At 35.0% G+C, this 21,932-nt stretch overlaps 1 protein-coding gene across 2 annotated transcripts in view; it reads right to left on the bottom strand.

The window, feature by feature from the left end:
* Positions 1 to 5,263: 5,263 nt before the first annotated feature.
* LOC133661393 (putative interleukin-17 receptor E-like) overlaps positions 5,264 to 21,932 on the bottom strand; it is an 18,311-nt gene continuing 1,642 nt past the window's right edge. For both annotated transcript variants that reach the window (XM_062064561.1, XM_062064559.1), the window contains 17 exons: positions 19,992 to 20,019; positions 19,665 to 19,814; positions 19,483 to 19,589; positions 14,349 to 14,463; positions 14,123 to 14,167; positions 13,917 to 14,056; positions 11,130 to 11,201; positions 10,993 to 11,047; positions 10,752 to 10,915; positions 10,217 to 10,261; positions 8,473 to 8,527; positions 8,210 to 8,358; positions 8,088 to 8,141; positions 7,962 to 8,022; positions 6,084 to 6,209; positions 5,585 to 5,621; positions 5,264 to 5,505 (listed from right to left, as the gene is read on the bottom strand). In XM_062064561.1, the coding sequence (XP_061920545.1) occupies positions 5,487 to 5,505; positions 5,585 to 5,621; positions 6,084 to 6,209; positions 7,962 to 8,022; positions 8,088 to 8,141; positions 8,210 to 8,358; positions 8,473 to 8,527; positions 10,217 to 10,261; positions 10,752 to 10,915; positions 10,993 to 11,047; positions 11,130 to 11,201; positions 13,917 to 14,056; positions 14,123 to 14,167; positions 14,349 to 14,463; positions 19,483 to 19,589; positions 19,665 to 19,814; positions 19,992 to 20,019 (1,422 nt within the window). In that variant the 3' untranslated portion in view covers positions 5,264 to 5,486. The remainder of the gene's footprint in view (positions 5,506 to 5,584; positions 5,622 to 6,083; positions 6,210 to 7,961; positions 8,023 to 8,087; positions 8,142 to 8,209; positions 8,359 to 8,472; positions 8,528 to 10,216; positions 10,262 to 10,751; positions 10,916 to 10,992; positions 11,048 to 11,129; positions 11,202 to 13,916; positions 14,057 to 14,122; positions 14,168 to 14,348; positions 14,464 to 19,482; positions 19,590 to 19,664; positions 19,815 to 19,991; positions 20,020 to 21,932) is intronic.

Raw genomic sequence — 21,932 nt, 5'->3', positions numbered from 1 at the left:
TGAAAACCTGACATAATGCTTTCCCCACAAATACTGAATGGATCCAAGCATCTCCCTTCGAAATAGAAAGAGAAAAATAGACGTGGGTGTAATTACTTGCGAAATCTCTGGTTAATGCGAGAGACATGCAGTGTGGTTGTTCATTCAAATGTAAACATTGACTAACAAACGACTTAAATGCAATAAACATTGTTATAAATTCCCTTTGTCAGTGATGAAAATAGAAGACAAAGATCCCTATTTAATATGTTAATTGTTGAATATAATTTATTACATTATTGTTGACGTAAACAAGTTAATAATTTAGTCATGCACCTTTAAGTTGAGTCTGTTTGAGTAAGGCAGTTTACCGGGCAGCTATGTTCACGTGCCGGGGTCCTTGAGTCAGGGTTGTTGAACAAATGTGAGAGCTGCTGAAAAAGTTACACTAAAAGAAGAAGTTGGAACGTAAAAACGTTAACCGGAGTACGCTCACGGGTGAAGAGTCCCAGCACAACAACAACATCGGTTTATCCACATGGTTCTTTAATAATGATCGTGGTGGGTTTTTATTTCACAGAGGTGTGTAAATGTGGGTTTTATATGTGCAATGACACCTTTAAACCACTAGATGTCGACAAATCACGTGGTTATGTAACTTCAACGTTATTGACGTTAAAACAAACGCTCAGTTTAAGCAAAAATAGGTGCCGATACCGTCCATCCATCCATCCATTTTCTACCACGTGTCCCTCTTGGGGTCTCAGGAGCCCATCCCAGCTGCATTTGGGCGGAAGGCGGGGTACACCCTGGACAAGTCACCACTTCATCACAGGGCCAACACAGATAGACAACAGTCACACACTAGGGTCAATTTAAGTTGCCAATCAGCCTATCCCCAGGTGCATGCATGTCCTAGGGCAGGGGTGTCCAAACTTTTTCCACTGAGGGCCGCACACGGAAAAATTCAAGCATGCGGGGGCCATTTTGATATTTTTCATTTTCAAACCATAGCAAAATATATGGATTTTTTTTTTTTACCTTTAGGGCTCCCGGGGACCATAAAGGGTCTAAGTCATTAAAATGTAAAAAAAAACAACAAGTCGAATTATTTTATATATATATATATATATATATATATATATATATATATATATATATATATATATATATATATATATTTATTTATTTTTTTAACGCTTACAGTAAATCTCTACAGTATATCAACTTCAGGTTGAAATAAAGTTTAAAAAAAAAAAAAGGTTTTATGCCTTTTCTGTCAAAGACAACTTTGTTTTTTATAATAAAACTGAAATATGCAGTATTTCCCCCACTGCCCAAAACATTCAAAAAGCAATGTTTGATGTGAAGTAATTAGAGCCTTAAAAAGATCAATAATGCAGGACACCATTCATTATTATTTTTGAGTAATCACAGTGAAAAGACAAATAAAATCCCATTAAATATATTTGGGACCAAAAAGGTTTGTATCATAAAGTGATACATTTTTATTAATTTTTTTTAAAACTTTCAACACTTAAGTTACGAGATCAACTTCAGATATATCTGTCGATTTTACGTTTGAACTATTATTTTGTTTGTTTTATGCTCTTTTGTCAAAGAAAACATTGATGTTTTTGTATGGCAACCACACAATATTTTCCGCATAAAACATTTTAAAGTTAAATATTTGAAATAATTGGAGCCTTGAATAGGTCAATAATTCATTATAACATTGAGTTCTTTTTTCTTTTTTTTTAACAAATGGCAAAAAAAGAAAAAAACAGAAAAAAAACAGCCTGCATGGCAGCTTTGTGTCAACATTGCAACTTTTTCTAGTTAGATTTCACCTCATTCCACTTTTTTAAATGTTTTTTTTAATTTTTGCAATAGCATTTCCAGAACGTGTGGAGGGCCGGTAAACTATTAGCTGCGGGCCTCAAATGGCCCCCGGGCCGCACTTTGGACACCCCTGCCCTAGGGAGTCAAACCTGGGACTTTTTCACAGTGAGGAACAAGCGCGAGCCACTGCGTCACCATGCTGCCCCGTGCCAAAACCTAATATCAAATATTCCACTTTGAAGCAATTTTTTAGGAAAATATTGCTCATTTAAAAAAAATAGTTAATGCTTTTTTTTATTTTTTCAAACAAAACAAAAAAAAAAGACGTAAAAAAGAAAAACGAAAACTAAAATCTATGGACAGATCTGAAGCTGCTGAAAGATTTGAAGTGTTTAAAGTACAAAAACAACAACAATATCTTACTTACTTGTACCTGCTCAGTGGCCTTGTGGTTAGAGTGTCTGCCCTGAGATTGGTAGGTCGAGAGTCATACCAAAGACTATAAAAATGGGACCCATTACCTCCCTGCTTGGCACTCAGCATCAAGGGTTGGAATTGGGGGTTAAATCACCAAAATGATTCACGGGCGTGGCCACCGCTGCTGCTCACTGCTCCCCTCACCTCCCAGGGGGTGGAACAAGGGGATGGGTCAAATGCAGAGGGTAATTTCACCACACCTAGTGTGTGTGTGATTTAACTTTTAGAACACTTTTATGTATGAGTTTGTCCATTTTTCAGCAAGGAGGGATAGTGTGAGTTTTTCAATAAAACTGTCTTTGTTCCAAAAAAAAAAAATACATCAAAATCAGCGTTATGAATTATTGACCTTTTTCAGGCTGTAATTACCTCATCCGAGTTTTAAAAAAAAATTCCAGGAAGTCCCAGAATTCCCAATTTTCAAAAGCCCTATATTTTCACCTCTTGCTGGAAAGTTTTCTCAGACCGCATTTTTCAACCGTTTTTGACCATTCAGCCTTCAAAACATTCTTCTGAGCTGGAACAACAACATCACCATTTTTCTTTTCGCACAAATTCCCAGTTTTCCCGAAATTCTAAGAATTCCGAAATACCCATTCTCAATTCAAACTGTTGCCACGTCAACAATTTTCAACCGATTCTGAAAAATCCAATACCAACCCCATTCATATAATCTAGGATTATTAATCTAGAACTCTCACTACTTTTAAAACTAGACTGAAGACTTTTATGTTCACCTTAGCTTTCAGCTAAATCTTTTAATCTTTTAACTTTTAACGTCTGCACTGTTTTTATTTTTATTGTCTGCATTTTAATTTTGCTTTTATTTTCTTTCATTTCACTTTGTTGTCTGTGAAGCACTTTGAGTCTGCCTTGTGTATGAAAAGCGCTATACAAATAAAGTTGCCTTGCCTTGCCTTGCCTAGGATAATTGTGCTAGTATCAATATTTTCTGAAATTCCCACATTTCCAGGACATTCCTATTCTATTGAATGGACGTATTTATACGATGCCCTAAATTCAAAACTTATTTTTAAAACCCGATTTCGACCTCTTTCCACCCACAATACTCTTCCGATATATAGAGGGCCCGATAGGGGTCTTGTGTATGGGGGCTCAGAATTGGGTGCTCCCCCCCTGCCTGGCACCACTAGTAGGGCTTACATAGTAGCATGCTAACTACAAAGGGCCAAATGGGACAAAATAAATAAATAATGATGTCTTTAAATAAATACATAAATGTGTCATTATTTAATTAAAAAAAAAGAAAACATTAAAGTCAATAATTATTGAATTGTGAAATCATGCAATAATGATATGAATAATGAATTCAATGATTAAATGTAATTTAATATTGAGTACAACAATGACAGTGTTTAATTCTAATGTTAATTAATGAATGACACATTTAGGTAATTACTTAAATATGTAGTTATTTATCCAATTTTGTCCCATTTGGCCCTCAATAGCAAACTTCCTTTTCATCGTACTTCTGTTGTATATTGTTTTGGACTTTGTTTTCACCTTCAAAAACATTAGAACGTAATAAAACAAAGTTACAAAAGTATCTCCAGACAAAATATAGTTACAAAGTAATAAAATATTCAGTATTTTCTAATAAAATACAAAAGTAGCAAGTATTGTCTGACAAAATAAGATTAGACAAGGTGATAATATTAGACAATAGTTGAGTAAACGTACTCCCTACAGAAAAAACCTTAATATGTTAAAAATTAACCATATCCTGCGTGTCTGTGTACGTGTACAAGATGGTAACATGTATGTTATTGTGTCTTCAATGTTTTATTGCTTTGTCACCACGAATGAAAATGATGTGTCATCTGCCAGTTAAAGAGGATGATGTAGGAAATCAACGAGGAAGAAAGGTCACGAGCATTTCAGCTGAATAGCAACAGACTATAATGAGGAGGAAGTGTTCTTTCATGTTCTCTGTGAACTTCCAAAAGCGGATGTTGTGTTGTTCTATTGTCTAAATCAGCTGATGCTTCCTTACGGTGCAAATTGAGACCGCACCAGCGAACGTGACTCAGACTTTTCTTTCAACAAGTTCCTGGTGTGTGTGTGTATCAGTGCGCGAGAGATATGAGAGATACAGTATGTAAATAGCAAGGAGCTTAACAACAAAATGACTGAAGAATACATAATAAGGAAGGGAAGAATGTTCAAGTCACTTTGTAAACAAATCGATGGGTCCTTTAAAACAGTGTTTCTTAACCATAGGGCCTGGGCCGCCAAAAAAAAAATCAATTCATCTATCCATCTATTTACACATTTCCACCATGTGTGGCAGTGATGACAATCTCAAACAAACATAGGGAGTCTGGAGCTAAAGTCATAGAGAAGTTTAAGTGCAAAAAATATGACTAAAGTGATCAAGCTGTATTATCATTTTCAATTTAATTTTAATAATAGTAATAATAATAATACATTTTATTTGTAAAAAGCACTTTACGTTGAGCAAACAACCTCAAAGTGCTAAAGTGTTAAAAAAAAGAAAAACAAAAAAAATTGTAATAATAATAATAATAATAATAAAAGATAATAAAAATAAATAAAATATAAAACTAGAAACAGTCCAATAGGTAGAACCAGCATGCATACAGTATCTATAAAAATCTATAAAAACAGTTTATTTAAAAAATCATATTATTAATTTAGTTTATTTATTGTCCCTTTGGAAGCAGCTGTTGCCATGTGGTCAGGGAAGGTCCAAATAAAAGAAGGAGGCGTGCAATCTTTTGGCAGAGCGTAATGATACTGTACAAGGGTACAAATGTACACGTTTCTCCTCACTGAGACAACTTGAGTTCTGTCTCTGTTTGATTCTTTGCTTCTTGTCTGTTTTAATAGACGTCATCGATGTTTAAACCTGACAGAGGGTTTACAAGCAGAATGTTTTTAAAGAAAAAAAAAGAAAAAAAGACTAATCTTCATTTTTTCTTAAAGGGGACACATTGCTCAAGTGCAGCAAACTGGACTTAAACTGAATTAGAATAATTTCAGAGGGGTCCGAGATTAATTGCAATGTTTGAATGAGCAGCAAAAAGTTTGTTTGGATCGCTACTGACAAAGCTAAGAAAATCGGTTTTAGAAATATTTATTAGTGTTTAAAAGCACCTGACACGGACAAAAGGTGAAAGGTCAGTCGGTCTTCGTGTTGTGAGACGTCACAAATAAGAGGTCAATCTGACGAAAAAAAACAAGAAAAATAATGAAGTTAAAACATCATTCAAAAAGTGCTTGTTGAAAAAAGATGACTGCTCACTTTGTTGCTTTTTCGGTATCTTTTCTCCTCTGATGAACTACAAAGGCAAAGAGCGGGATGAGGAATTAATAATAATAATAATAATGGATTAGATTTTATATCGCGCTTTTCTATTGTTGGATACTCAAAGCGCTCACAGAGAAGTGGGAACCCATCATTCATTCACACCTGGTGGTGGTAAGCTACATTTGTAGCCACAGCTGCCCTGGGGTAGACTGACGGAAGTGAGGCTGCCAGTTTGCGCCTACAGCCCCTCCGACCACCACCTATCATTCATTCATCATTCACCAGTGTGAGCGGCACCGGGGGCAAGGGTGAAGTGTCCTGCCCAAGGACACAACCGCAGCGGTTTGGATGTCAAGAGGCGGGGAGCGAACCTGCAACCCTCAGGTTTCTGGCACGGCCGCTCTACCCACTACGCCATACCGTACCGCCCCCAGACTACGCCATACCGCCCCCATAAGCGCCAGAGGGACACGATATTAGGACCAGTACCTACCAGTCAGCAGGACATGCAGCAAGAAGGTGACAACGATGACAACGCAGACGAAAAGGCCGACCGGGACGACGACGACTCTGATCAACTTCTGATTGGCTGGCGTGACGAGGAGAGACGATGGCTCACCTGTGGGGAGATTGAGGCGTTTGAAAGCGTTTTAAAATTGACAGCGGTTTTAAACTTGACAAACAAGTCAATGGCGTTTTAAAATCGTGTTTTTATCATCTTCGTCTTTCAGTAAAGGTAAAACCATTCTTATCTTTTAACCTTTTTAAACAAGTCGTGCATGCTTTTATTTCAAGTGGCCTGGACTACTGCAATGCACTTTATGCTGGCATTAGCCAAAAAGCTCTCTCCCGGTTGCAGTTAGTCCAGAACGCGGCAGCACGACTTTTAACAGGGGCCAGGAAACGCCAGCATATAACCCCAATTCTTCAGAGTTTGCACTGGCTCCCTGTTCATTTTAGAATTGATTTTAAAACCTTGCTGTTTGTTTTTAAAGCTTTACATGGACTGGCACCTCAGTATATCTCGGACCTCATCCAAATTTACACTCCTGCGCGCGCTCTGAGGTCCGAGAGCCAGCTCCAGCTCGTGGTGCCCAAGACCAGACTTAAATCCAGGGGAGACAGGGCCTTCTCTTTCACAATATTATGTCAGACCCACTCGACATCCATTGTTTTCGGTCTCCCCTAGAGGGGGGGGGGGGGTTACCCACATATGCGGTCCTCTCCAAGGTTTCTCATAGTCATTCACATTGACGTCCCACTGGGGTGAGTTTTCCTTGCCCGTGTGTGGGCTCTGTACCGAGGATGTCGTTGTGGCTTGTACAGCCCTTTGAGACACTTGTGATTTCTGTGAGGACTCCATCATCCCGACAAAAACTGTCCACTGTTACCCAAATAACAAGCCCTGGATCACCAGCCAGCTAAAGGTGCTGCTAAATAAAAAGAAGCGAGCCTTCAGATCCGGTGATCGGGACGAGTTGAAGAGGATTCAGTGGCAGCTCAAAGTTAATCTTCAAGAAGGGAAAGATGCCTATAGAAGGAAGCTTGAAGCTAAACTCCAACAAAACAACACTCGTGAGGTTTGGAAGGGTATGAAGGCCATCACAGGCTTCAACAATAAAGCCAAACTGCTGGATGGGGGTGCAGATAGAGCCAACGAGCTGAATTTGTTTTTCAACAGATTTAGCAACGCACCCCTTACTGGCCCTCCCCCCACTACTCCTGTTCTCACACCTCCACCTCCCCCCTCCTTCTCTATTACATAGACCTATATTAGTCTATTTATACCTGCATTGTCCTTTCCATCATTGTAACTGAGCTACTGTGTTGAACAATTTCCCTTGTGGATCATTAAAGTTTGTCTAAGTCTAAGTCTAAGTCTATTTAGGGCTATATAAATAAACATTCATTGATTGATTGATTGATTCTCTGTGGTCAGCCCTAAGCTCTGGAACACTCTGCCCCTCCATGTTCAAAAGTCTCGTCTTAAGACCCACTTTTATTCTTTGGCTTTTAACACTATGCGAGTTGTGTGGTCCTCTGTCCTCTGTTGTCCTCTGTGTTTTTTTTAGTTTTTTTTCATAAATTTTGATTTCTATTTACTGTTTTAATTGGTTTTTCCCTTTAAAATCGTTTTTAATCATATTTTTATATTGTTTTTATATTGGTTCTATATTTATTTATTTTTTGTTTTTATTCAGTCATTGGTGGAGCTGAGGATAATATTTGATTATTGTTTTTTAATATTGTTTTTAATATTGTTTTTAATATTGTTGTGCAGCACTTTGGAAACATTTTTGTTGTTTAAATGTGCTATATAAATAAAGTGGATTGGATTGGATTGAAAATACAATATAATAACAATACTTACTGCGTCTCTCGGTGAGACAGTGAACGATTGTGGGAGCATATTTCACATCCATTCTCCTCACCTGCACAATAAAAACATATTTAGATATCTGCTAATTTGCATTTCTATGAATATAATAGAACTCACATAAAAACAAGAGTGAGCGTCAGTCACGTTGAAGCCAACAGATGTATGCTCTATCTAAAAAAATGAATAAAATCGGTTGCCGTGGTTTATGATGAGGAAATGACGCTGGGTTTAATACGTACCGCGTGGATCACGGCGTGGGTCTCCGGACTGCGGCACACGGCAGAGCCTGGCGACGGCGTACACGTGTGCACGGAGAAAGTGGCGTTGATGTGCGACATTAGTTTTGCCTCTTTGTGATCCACATATTGCACCACAGTCACATCCCACGCTGGAAATAAAGAGCATGAACAGTCGTCGTTCAGCAGGAAAATAAACCACAAACATTTGATCATTCATTATGTAACATAATTATGATAATTGATGTAGCAAGAAAAAGTCCAACCTTGGAATCTCCCGACAAAAGGACAACTGATCCAAGACTGATTGCCTGCACTAAACTAAAACAAAACAATAATATTATTTCATACACTATGATATTACATTGTTTTATCTTATTTTTTTATTTTAACTCACTTTTATTTGATTCATTGTTTTTTTTTAATCATTTTTAAATTCCTAAATGTATTATTGACTTTTGTTTGAAATTATATGTTTAAATGTGTTTTAGGTTTTGTCTTTATGCTTTCCTACATTTTTACTTGTTTGTGGTGTACAACCTTTTGTTTCTCAACTGTGGCTGTTTTTAAAAGGCTCTACAAATAAAGTAGTATGGTATGGTATGGTATGGTATGGTATGGTATGGTACACTGAGTACATTATAATTTTTTTAATCTGTCCTTTCTAATCCATTTTCTACCGCTTGTTACCCTCGGTGTCTCCTAGGCGCTCAGGCAAATCATATTGTCTAAAAATACATTTTTCCGTCGATAACGTGACATCAAGTGCGCACTTTTTCAGTCAATTAGTGCACGAGGAATATAGAATATATATAAAAAAGTTTGGGGAACCATGGTTTAGTCTTTTTAATAATTATACAATACTTCATTGAATAATTGTAAATTTTCTAGTGATTTACAATGTCATCATATCATTACATTAAATAACAATTATGTTATAAGCTGACCTCATTTTTTCTTTTAAATTATATTTATGAAATATTTGTAGATTTTGGCACAACCTTTCTTATCTTGAATTGTATTTTTATTCTGTTATATACTAGAGGATTTTAAATGTATATCCATATTTTAAATGCTTCTGTTAAAATGTATAATATATGAAGTTCATATTTAATAATAGCAATGTTTTATTTATGTTTATTCAATTGAATAATAATAATTATTGTCATTATTATAAAAATAATTTTTTTTTTTTTTTTCCCAGAATTTTTTTTTTTTTTTTTTTTATACTGAATATTGTTTTTTTATTTTTATTTTTTTATTTAGCATGACCTTGCTTTGTTTTTATTATATGTATACAGTATTTGTGGTATTATGGTATTTATTAATAAGGGTGCTGAAAAAATTAGTTTCATATTCGAATCGCAATTCTTATTTATTCTGATTCAGAATCGATTCATCATTTTCAAACATATGCATATATTTTTTTAAGAATCAATTTTTAGGCCATCTCAGTGCTCGTATACGTCATAAAAACTTTTGTAAACGGTTTTGAAAAGGTTTTATTATAATTTCTATACAAAATAATATATTGTGAGGATCGGGAATCAATTTTTATAATCAAATGTTATAATATAATTGGATATTTATTGATATATTTATAGCATTTGTTTATAATTACCCTTGTAAATGAGACCATTTCACAGGAGTTTGGTGAGGGGCGGGGGGCCAACTTCACACAGGTCATAAACTGATTTTAAATAAGGAAATAGCTGTGTTTATTTGGCGTTATCAGTCATCAGTGAAAGTGAAAGTGTCTAACCACAAAAACATATGAAAATATTTCAAGATATAAAAAAATAATCTGAATCTAATCGTCGCCCCAAAAAGTACATCTTTATGTGTTAGTACGTAATACGTTTATATGAAATTAATCAAAACATGTTATTTTATTTTATTTTATTATGGATTCTCCTTTAATCTATTTTTGCCGAACCAAGTTAACGTTTGTAACCTTGGCGTTTCAGCTCTAGCTGCACTATAATTCCTCGAAAGGCTATAAAAAAATACCTTCATGCACAGCTGAGGGTGGGGATCCACTTGTGCAAATGTTATCTGCAAGACAATACCAAACAATTGTTTTGTAACACCAAACAACACCAGCTGCAATGTGTTGCGAACGTTAAAGTATTTAGACTTGATGCGTCATTATAGGCTTTTTGTTTGGACTGAGACCAAAGTGGAGAGGTTCCATCCGAAGAATGTTTACAGCTTGAATCGTCTTATACGCAGACTGAAAGCACATTTTAGTGTACCACTTGCAGCAAGATTTTGCAAGAAACAACAACTATTTTATCATTTGTTTACTTGAGCTTTGCTCGCTAGTGACCACGAGAGGACAGACTTTCAGTAGATACACCCACACTTTTATCCAGATCCACACCAAAGTGGAAGTACATTACTAGTACAGTAAATAATGAACGGGAGATTTACTGACAATATCATGACTCAGCTCTGTAGATCCCCGCTCACATTTGTTCCTGTCAAACCAGATAAGATGCGCGTGTGATAAAGCCCTGAGTCATCAAAACACAGCGGCGGCTACCTTTGCTCTGCTGACATTCTGGGAGGCTTGCTGCAGATCCGTGCAGCCGCCATCCTCTCCTCCTTGGCACAGCGTCACGGTGGCCGTCAGCGGGCAGGCGGGTTCCCAAGAAAGAGCCCCCTCCAGCGGGTCGAAATTAATCCCGTGCCACATCTCCTCCAGGCCTGCAGGGACAGCCAGCGATGAGGTCACAACCAGGAAACCTTGTGGTTCGGTTTGCGTGGCCATTAAAGTGACTCACTGTTTTCGAACGGGCAGACCTGCACCCTGGGGGCGTCCGTCACTGCAGACCAGCCCTGTGGGTATCACCAAGCTTTTAGTGCTGACTCATCACTGTATGGAAACTATATTTTAGTGTTCCAGGTGGCTTTACTGTACCTCGATGCAGAGGCATGGAAGCAGTCTGGAAAATGGGAGGATGGCGCTCTTGTTCATTTCCTCCTTCATAATCTGGAAGGTTAACATTAAGGGAAACATTAAGGCCTTATATTTGTTTCAGGTAAATATCAGGTAATTCAGGTGCACATTACACTTAAATGAACCCAATTAAGTCACACTGATCCATTGTAGTGTCTAGTTATTGCAATTTGAATATATACAGTCTATATACATACTGTATATATACATGAACATATATGTATGTGTATATGTGTATACATATATATATATATATATATATATATATATATATATATATATATATATATATATATATATATATATATATATATATATATATATATATATACATACATATATTTACATATATATATACATACATATATTTACATGTATATATATATACATACATACATACATATATATATATATATATATATATATATATATATATATATATATACACATATATATATATATATATATATATATATATATATATATATATATACATATATATATATATATATATATATATATATATATATATATATATATATATATATATATATATATATATATATATATACATACATATATTTACATATATATATACATACATATATTTACATGTATATATATATACATACATACATACATATATATATATATATATATATATATATATATATATATACACATATATATATATATATATATATATATATATATATGTGTGTGTGTTAAGTCAGGAAAAAACACAAGAGCCTATATCATCCCTACAAGCCTGTTTCGCAGGTTTCCCTGCTCGTTAGGGGATTTTATTGAAGTGTCTGTGGCTTTTACATGTAAAAGCCACTGACACTTCAATATGTATATATATATATATATATATATATATATATATATATATATATATATATATATATATATATATATATATATATATATATATATATATATATATATATATAAGCTACAAAGTTCTGCGTAATTATCAGTTGTTAGTAGCAATATTTCGGTGTTATTCTCTTTACTTTGTCAGTCAAAATAAACATAAACAATGTTAGAAAATATTAATAAAATGCATTTTAATTGCATTTATTCATAAATATCTCTAAAAGGAGTCTTAATAAGGCAATAGCTGTGTTTATTTGGCGCTATTAGTCATCATGGGTGGCCAAACCTTCTCCACTGAGAGCCAAGAACTGACTAACCAAAGGATGCGGGGTACAATATACAGACTTTTCTTCAAAGAACTACAAAATGCAATTTTCGTTCAAATTTTGAGTGACTGATGATGAGCCGAATCCAAACTAAAATGCAGTACAGTGAGCACGCTAGATAGCATCAAGTAACGGCAGATAGCGTCAAGTACCAAGACAAATGACTAAAATGAGCTAAAGAAAAGAGCATTCTAACAGTACTAGGCTAACATGAAATACCAAAATATATGACACTGAGGTGTATACCTGCTAAATTGGCTAAATAAGCTAGCATGTTAATGTTAGCATGCTAATATGCTAACTGCAACTGTGTCAAGTACCAACATTACTCTGAGGTGTGTAGCTGAAAAAAACTGTTTAAAACATTAACATAGATCACCTACTAAAATATGACTGAGGTGTACGCCTAAAAAATTAGATTTAAAAAAAGCTAACATCCAAACATTAGCACGCTAACAGGTATCAACACTACGGTGTATACCTGCAAAATTAGCAAAAAACTAGCTTGTTAATATTAGAATGCTAACCATTGTGCTGTAGGCCATTAAAAAAAAAGCTATGGGCCGCACTTTGGATACCGCTGATGTATAAACTGTATATATATATATATATATATATATATATATATATATATATATATATATATATATATATATATATATATATATATATATATATATATATATATATATATATATATATATATATATATATATATATATATACAAAATGTATAATTTAGTTACTGTTAGAATAATTGTTTCTAAATGATCACAAAAACTTTGTATTACATTGTGTTCCTGACAAGAAGGTTAGGTCTTTGAAACCTACCAAGAGTAAGGCTCGTAAAACTCCACTGTGTAGGGGGCGGCAAGCAAGATGGTGTTCCTGTGTTCTTTCATGTATGGTAATCAACCTTGTTCTGGCCCGAGGACTTCAAAGCGGAGAGAACCAAGGATCTGCCCAATTTCCAGACGAACTCTTTTTGAAGTATTTTCCGAACTCTCTTTGAACTATTTTATGGAACTCTTTTTGAACTATTTTAAGACCTCTTCTTTTGAACTGTTCGGTAACCAAAGGCAAGGCTGTTTACGACCCACTTCCCTCTGGAAGCAGCTGTGGTCAGGTGGGGGGAGAAAGTCAAATAAAGAAGGAGTGCAATCTTTCGGGAGAGCGTGCTGAGACACTGTAAGAGGTTACAGGTCCATGGCGACTCTCCTCGATATATTGAGTCCAAATTGAATTCTGTCTCTGTTTAATTCTTTGCCTCTTGTCTTGTTTAATAGATGTCATCAGTGTTTGAACCTAGTAGATTTCATTCATGTGGCCTTTCCCCCCATTCAACCCGTTAAAAATCAATATGCACCTTGTGTTAACATAAGCAACAACCTATGACCTCATCTTCTGCACAAGCAGCCAAAATCAACAGGTTTATTGCTTTGACACGTGACAGCCATATTTGTTTCACGGACCTATTTTGCCACTATGAGGCCAACTGTCATGACGTCCCTGGGGTGTTTCAAAATAAAAGCTCATTTACCAGCGCACCAGCGCCCGTGCTAGCGCAGATGAAGTCCTTACGGCACAGTCGCAGCCGGTAATCTTCATCATCCAGCATGTCGGTCACGGTGACACGCAGTTCTTTCCTCTCTGTGTTGACATGGTATGATATCCTCCCAGCTGGAAGTGTGCAATATTACCGCATGTATTATATCATATTACTACATACACACTTGTGGTACTCACTGATGCATTCAGGCACGTGTCTGCTCAAATCCTCCCATGAGCAATCTGTCGAGTGTGACATAACGCTTGTTATTTATACATAATAACGCCTCAGTGGTGAGTCATTAACCTTCATTTGTTTCCATCAAGGAAGTACCAGACGGATTATACATTGACTTTCAAAGATTAGTGCGAAACCCAGCATCCAAAGCTTCCTGCTCGGGTGTCGGCCTTGCGTAACATCCACCTGGAGCCACGTAGGTTCCGCTTTGATTTATTCCGCAGTAATTGGGCACCGTCGTCACCGTGACTTTGACTTGCTGCTGCGGATAAACGTCGGTGCAGTTGTCGTCCAGCTCCACCTGGAGAGACAAGGCAGCAACGATGAGGGGCACGAATGTCGCAGCCGACCATCACAAATGTAAGGCTGTGAATCTTTGGGCACCACCAAGCGATTCGATTCGATTCTTGGGGGGGGGGTAACGATTCGATTCAGAATCGATTCAAACCAATTCTCGCTTCAAAATTGTCGTAGAATTTCTGACCTTTTGACCTATATTTCTTGTCTTTTAAGAATGTCCGCTCATTTTCAATTCTCTTGTATTTTGTGCCATTGAATGGACCAGTTGTGGGACAAAAGTGAATATTAAGTCGTGCCAACCTGTCTACAGAATGTGTTGACTGTCTAAAGGATTCCAGTTGTTATGGAACAGATAGGGAAAACAACAAGACATTGACGCATTTAGATAACAAACAATGACGCACAGGAGACATATAAAAAATGGCAGAACACCGGAACTGGACAGTGATTTTGGCTTGTGTGTGTCTTGTTTACTCCGGAGTAACATGTGGTCTGTCTGCACGGCCAACTTAATTCAACCTGCACTTCTGATAATGGGTAAATAAATGTGTTGTACTAAACTACTTTTGTTGCCTGTTTAAGCTTCGGACAATCCACTACAAAATCAATACTTTTTAAAAATCAGATTGAGTGCCAGTTCTATGGTTAACTACATTCCTCCATAAAAAAGACAAACGGCTCTGTAAAAATGTTGAATTATTTAAAAGAAAAATGTTTTTGTTGAATAAAATTCCACCCACACATTTAATAAAGTCAAATACAAATAAGGCAACAAGAGAAGTATCACACACTTCTCTTTTCTAAAGTAAATCTGTACAGCAGATTATTTATAGAGATGTCCGATAATGGCTTTTTTGCCGATATTCCGATATTGTCCAACTCTTAATTACCGATTCCGATATCAACCGATACCGATATATACAGTCGTGGAATTAACACATTATTATGCCTAATTTTGTTGTGATGCCCCCCGCTGGATGCATTAAACAATGTAACAAGGTTTTCCCAAAATAAATCAACTCAAGTTATGGACAAAAATGCCAACATGGCACTGCCATATTTATTATTGAAGTCACAAAGTGCATTATTTTTTTTTAACATGCCTCAAAACAGCAGCTTGGAATTTGGGACATGCTCTCCCTGAGAGAGCATGAGGAGGTTGAAGTGGGCGGGGTTGGGGGGGGGGGGGGTAGGGGGTAGCGGGGGGTGTATATTGTAGCGTCCCGGAAGAGTTAGTGCTGCAAGGGGTTCTGGGTATTTGTGCTGTTGTGTTTATGTTGTGTTACGGTGCGGATGTTCTCCCGAAATGTGTTTGTCATTAGAGATGTCAAATTAAATTAATTAAAATGTAATATCGGAAATGATCGGTATCAGGTTTTTTTTTATCGGTATCGTTTTATTTATTTATTTATTTTTGGGGTTTTTTATTAAATCAACATAAAAAACACAAGATACACTTACAATTAGTGCACCAACCCAAAATTCACACAAAAGGGTTGTTTCTTTCTGTTATTAATATTCTGCTTCCTACATTATATATCAATATATATCAATACAGTCTGCAAGGGATACAGTCCGTAAGCACACATGATTGTGCGTGCTGCTGGTCCACTAATAGTACTAACTAGAGATGTCCGATAATACCGGCCTGCCGATATTATCGGCCGATATATGCGTTAAAATGTAATATCGGAAATTATCGGTATCAGTTTTTTTTTTATCGGTATCGGGTTGTTGTTTTTGTTTTTGTTTTTTTTTGTTTGTTTTATTAAATCAACATAAAAAACACAAGATACACTTACAATTAGTGCACCAACCCAAAAAACCTCCCTCCCCCATTTACACTCATTCACACAAAAGGGTTGTTTCTTTCTGTTATTAATATTCTGGTTCCTACATTATATATCAATATATATCAATACAGTCTGCAAGGGATACAGTCCGTAAGCACACATGATTGTGCGTGCTGCTGGTCCACTAATAGTACTAACCTTTAACAGTTAATTTTACAAATTTTCATTAATTACTAGTTTCTATGTAACTGTTTTTATATTGTTGTACTTTCTTTTTTATTCAAGAAAATGTTTTTAATTTATTCATCTTATTTTACAAATTTTTTTAAAAAGTACCTTATCTTCACCATACCTGGTTGTCCAAATTAGGCATAATAATGTGTTAATTCCACGACTGCATATATCGGTTGATATCGGTATCGCTTGATATCGGTATCTGTAATTAAAGAGTTGGACAATATCGGAATATCGGATATCGGCAAAAAGCCATTATCGGACATCCCTAGTACTAACCTTTAACAGTTAATTTTACTCATTTTCATTAATTACTAGTTTCTATGTAACTGTTTTTATATTGTTTTACTTAATTTTTTATTCACGAAAATGTTTTTAATTTATTTATCTTATTTTATTTTATTAATTTTTTTTAAAAGTACCTTATCTTCACCATACCTGGTTGTCCAAATTAGGCATAATAATGTGTTAATTCCACGACTGTATATATCGGTTGATATCGGTATCGGTTGATATCGGTATCGGTAATTAAAGAGTTGGACAATATCGGAATATCGGATATCGGCAAAAAGCCATTATCGGACATCCCTATTTGTCATTCTTGTTTGGTGTGGGTTCACAGCATATTTGTAACAGTGTTAAAATTGTTTATACATCCACCCTCAGTGTGACCTGTATGGCTGTTGACCAAGTATGCTGCATTCACTTGTGTGTGTGAAGAGCCGTAGATATTATGTGATTGGGCCGGCACGCAAAGGCAGTGCCTTTAAGGCACGCCCCCAATATTGTTGTCTGGGTGGAAATCGGGAGAAATTCGGGAGAATGGTTGCCCCGGGAGATTTTCGGGAGGGGCACTGAAATTCGGGAGTCTCCCGGGAAAATCGGGAGGGTTGGCAAGTATGACTGGGAGACGCAACTGCTCTGTACTTCTCCCTACGTCCGTGTACCGCTCCGTACAGCTGCGTTTTAAATAGTCATAAATTGTACTTTTTGAAACCGATACCGATAATTTCCGATATTATATTTTAAAGCATTTACCGGCCGATAATATCGGCAGTCCGATATTATCGGACATCTCTAATTATTTACATCCTATGTGTCAAAGTCAAGGCTCGCGAATGAATTATCTATGGCCCCCGGGATGATATTTGATTAGAATTGGAACCGGCCGCCTGCTGCTGTTTTGCACGCTCCAATACTCCATCAGTGTTGGCGATAGGAATCTTCAAAATGGGGTCAATCAAGTCATAAAAATGGGGTCCCACAGTAAATGTGTGGGGTCCCACGTTTTTGTAAGCGCTTTGAAAACAAATGATAAAATGTATGCATTATCCTGTTATATCTCACATTCTATATTGTGTTTTGGAAAAAGATCATAAACGTTACTTAACTCATAAATAAAAAAAATAGAAAAGAAAACACATTTTTATGCAAATGTAAATGTATTCAGTTATAAACATTCATTCACTTTCTCCTTTCCTTTATGGATCTAAACTTTACCGCTGCCGGTATTTTTTTCTATATTTTTATTGTAATATTTTCAGAATGTGTTTGTTCTATTTTTGGCCAAAATAAGACAAAGAAAACAATCTGAAGTTGTCTTTATTTTTTTGTTTTAATGCCACGATTTTAATAGTCCGGCCCGCGTGTGCACAGATTTTCCTCTATGAGGCCCCTGAGATAAAATGAGTTTGACACCCCTGATCTACAATAGGATTTACCTGAGATTTAAAAAATAATAATAATAATTTTAAAAAAAATTCAAAATCGATTTATGATTTTTTAAAATCAATTAAAAATTGTTACAAATAAGAATTGCGATTAATTCGAAAATCAATTTGTTACACGCCTAATGCCTCATATGTTCAATAAATGTTGAGCTCAAAGTGTCATGATAACCATAGAACAGGAAATAACATCAACATCGGGATCACTTTATATACGTCTGCACTTTAAATGATGTTGTTAAATAATTGTAACTTGACCGCACGCTGATTTGTAACTCACACTTTTTCTATGTACTGCACTCGTATTTTAAATTGCTTTTCATTTTGTGCCATAAAAGGACTACGGATGGAAATTATGGTAAGTTTGTTTATTTTTTTATTTTTTTTTGGTCATAAAAAAATACAATCATGTGTGCTTACGGACTGCATCCCTGCAGACTGTATTGATCTATATTGATATATAATGTAGGAACCAGAAATATTAATAACAGAAAGAAAAAACTAGGGCTGCAACAACTAATCGATTAAATCGATTAAAATCGATTATAAAAATAGTTGCCGATTAATTTAGTCATCGATTCGTTGGATCTATGCTATGCGCATGCGCAGAGGCTTTTAATTTTTTTTTTTTTTTTAAATAAACCTTTATTTATAAACTGCAACATGTACAAACAGCTGAGAAACAATAATCAAAATAAGTATGGTGCCAGTATGCTGTTTTTTTTCTCAATAAAGTACTGGAAAGGATAGAAATGTAGTTTGTCTCTTTTATCCGATTATTAATCGATTAATCGAAGTAATAATCGACAGATTAATCGATTATCAAATTAATCGTTAGTTGCAGCCCTAGAAAAAACCCTTTTGTGCGAATGAGTGTGAATGAGTGTAAATGGGGGAGGGAGGTTTTTTGGGTTGGTGCACTAATTGTAAGTGTATCTTGTGTTTTTTATGTTGATTTAATTAAAAAAAAACAATAAAATGTTTTTTTTATTTTTTATTTTTTTATTTCTTGTGCGGCCCGATACCAATCGATCCACGGACCGGTACCGGGCCAACAGGTGAGTAGTTGTACTTTATTTTAGTTCTTTACTGTGCTTAAAGTCTTTTTTAAGGGAAGTTCAAATTAAATCACATTACATTTTTGGCCTTTTTTGTGTGAGGCCACAAAAGAGAAAACTGTGATGACAACCACAAAAGAGAAAAACTTTGAAGCCACACGTAATTGTATTCTGACTTTGGATCTTTTAGTGTTATTGGACACAGTACCTGCATTCCGGACATTGTCCACCCGGAAACCTTGGAGATGCTGATTATCCGGCAGTTGTGCAGCATTCCCGGTGTGTGGGAGCAAACGGACAAGCCGTGGATGTACTCTGGATGGAGAGGAATTTAGATGAAGTCATTGCCCATAAATGAGTAATAACAAGGTTTTTGATGTAACAACAAACCTGGAAGCTGTACAGTAGTGTTGATTCGGAGGTGCAGCGAGCACCTTTGACGCCCCTCACATGTCATGCCTGTGGAAAACCTGAGGTTGCGGAAAACGGCGGCGGCGGTGAGTCCGTCAGCGGGCATCTGACACGGATCAGCAAAGTAATCTGTAATGGAGTTTTGTAAAAGTAACGTCTGAAAATATATGTTGTTGCTTTGGGAAATTCCCACTCGTGGTTGATTACTTCAGAACATGAAGGATGTATTAACACAACTGGAAAAAAATCTTTTTTGGACATAAATTGAATAGTTAATATACAATATTAGTGATGAGATGTTCTTACTTGCTGGCTGGGTGTTGCACTGAAAGCCCTGCAACAAGAAACACAAAGTGGTCTAATTAGTGAGGAAACCAATGAACAAATATTTATATATTATATAAAACGATTTGTATAACTTATTTTTAATATTTATTATTTTATTTTATATAATTTATATGAAATAATTTGTACAGTATAATTTATATTGATTTTTTTACATTTTATGTTTGTATAATTAATATAAATTAATTTGTACAACATAATTTAAAATTAATATTTTTAATTTTATTTAATTTTATTTATATACTATTATTTTTATAGTATAATTCATATTTAATCAATCAATCATATACTTTATTAGTCTACGAGGGAAAATTAATAATTAATCATTTTCAGCATTTATTAATTGTATTTTATACAATTTACATAAAATAATTTGTTTGATATAATTTATATATTTCATTTGTATTTTATTTTACATAATTTATACAAAACAACTTATACAGCCAGCGCAAGGTAATTCTGTGTAATAAAGACGTTGGTTTGTTTAAATGGCACTGTGAGTCCTGAATAGGTCAGTTTTTAAAAAAAGCATTTTGTGTTGTCATTTCACTAACTAATTTATGTACTTAAATATATACTGTACATTTCAGATAATAATTACAGTACATGATCTTTATCATTTTTAGTGCCGTCAAAAAATCACATTTTGATCAGATTATTCACACTTCTGTATTTTGATTATTCGAGATTCGTGATTAATCGCATGTGTTAAAATGTCAAGTTTGACAGCCCTAATATTAATTATACATATTACATACAGTATACCAATATAGTTTTCTAATGAGCTCATTTTTATTTAGAAAACGATAATTATGTAAATAATTGAAGTAAAATGCACTCACAAAATGTGTGCAAATGTTTAATATATTACAAACGGTTGTTAATAATAGTATTACATTCATTTTTTTAAATTATTTGTCATGATCTCACATGACAGTTTCGATTATTAGTTTCCTTGTCGTGTCTGTTGTATTTCATGTCAAGCACACTAATTTTTGTTTTCCCACTTCCTCTTTGCCACCCCCCACTTATGGAGTCTAAGCACTAGCTCCTTCACCTGTTCCAAATTGGCAAATCAGGACATACCTGTCCCTGCTTGCCAATCAGGAAGCCTTTAATGCCGTTCCCCTTGATTCTTGTGTTCTTCGCTGTTGCACGATTCCTTTCATTTTGATAGCGAATTACATTTTTTACCTGCACTTTGCCTGCCATCATTGCATCCTGGGGTCCAGACGAACAACGCTCAACGCCAAAACGTAACAATTGTTATTGTTGTTTTTTATTATTGTAAATAATAAATTCAATTAAAATCATTGCCATATTACTTTTTTTACCTCGATTTTTTCTATATAGGCGGGATTAAAAAAAAGAAATATATATATATTTTGAATTTAATTTAAATTATATTTAGGTACGGTGCTCAAAATCTTTATATTTTATGGTGAAAATAAACTAAACTAAAATCAAGAAAAAACATTTTAATTAAATTAAATTAAAAATATTAATTAACAATATACTAAATCTAAAAACAATTCAATAATACAATTTTAAATTTCTTTATGAAACCTTTTTTTAATTTTATTTTTCAATAAATTAAAAAAATTGGATGGATTTTTTTTAAAAATTATATCATTTTAAAAATATTTTTTATTTATTTAATCAAATTTAATTTAATTAAATAGGTGGGGCCAAAACTAAGATTATAGTTGCGTGTTAATGAAACAAACATTACTGGAAGAGTTGTTTGTTTTGTCTGTTCTCTAAGGCAGCATACAATGCACACAATCTTGTTCCTCTTTAGATTTGACTAAGTGATTGCAAAGGCATGTTCTGCACACTGGAGCACCTTTTGATCTGGAAGGGTCAAAAATGTACGCTATCAATAGTAGTTGTTTGAATCGG

Source organism: Entelurus aequoreus, linkage group LG12, assembly GCF_033978785.1.
Source record: "Entelurus aequoreus isolate RoL-2023_Sb linkage group LG12, RoL_Eaeq_v1.1, whole genome shotgun sequence".
Taxonomy (NCBI): Eukaryota; Metazoa; Chordata; class Actinopteri; order Syngnathiformes; family Syngnathidae; genus Entelurus; species Entelurus aequoreus.
The sequence above is the reverse complement of the archived record's forward strand: the minus strand, read 5'-3'. Positions and strand labels throughout refer to the sequence as shown.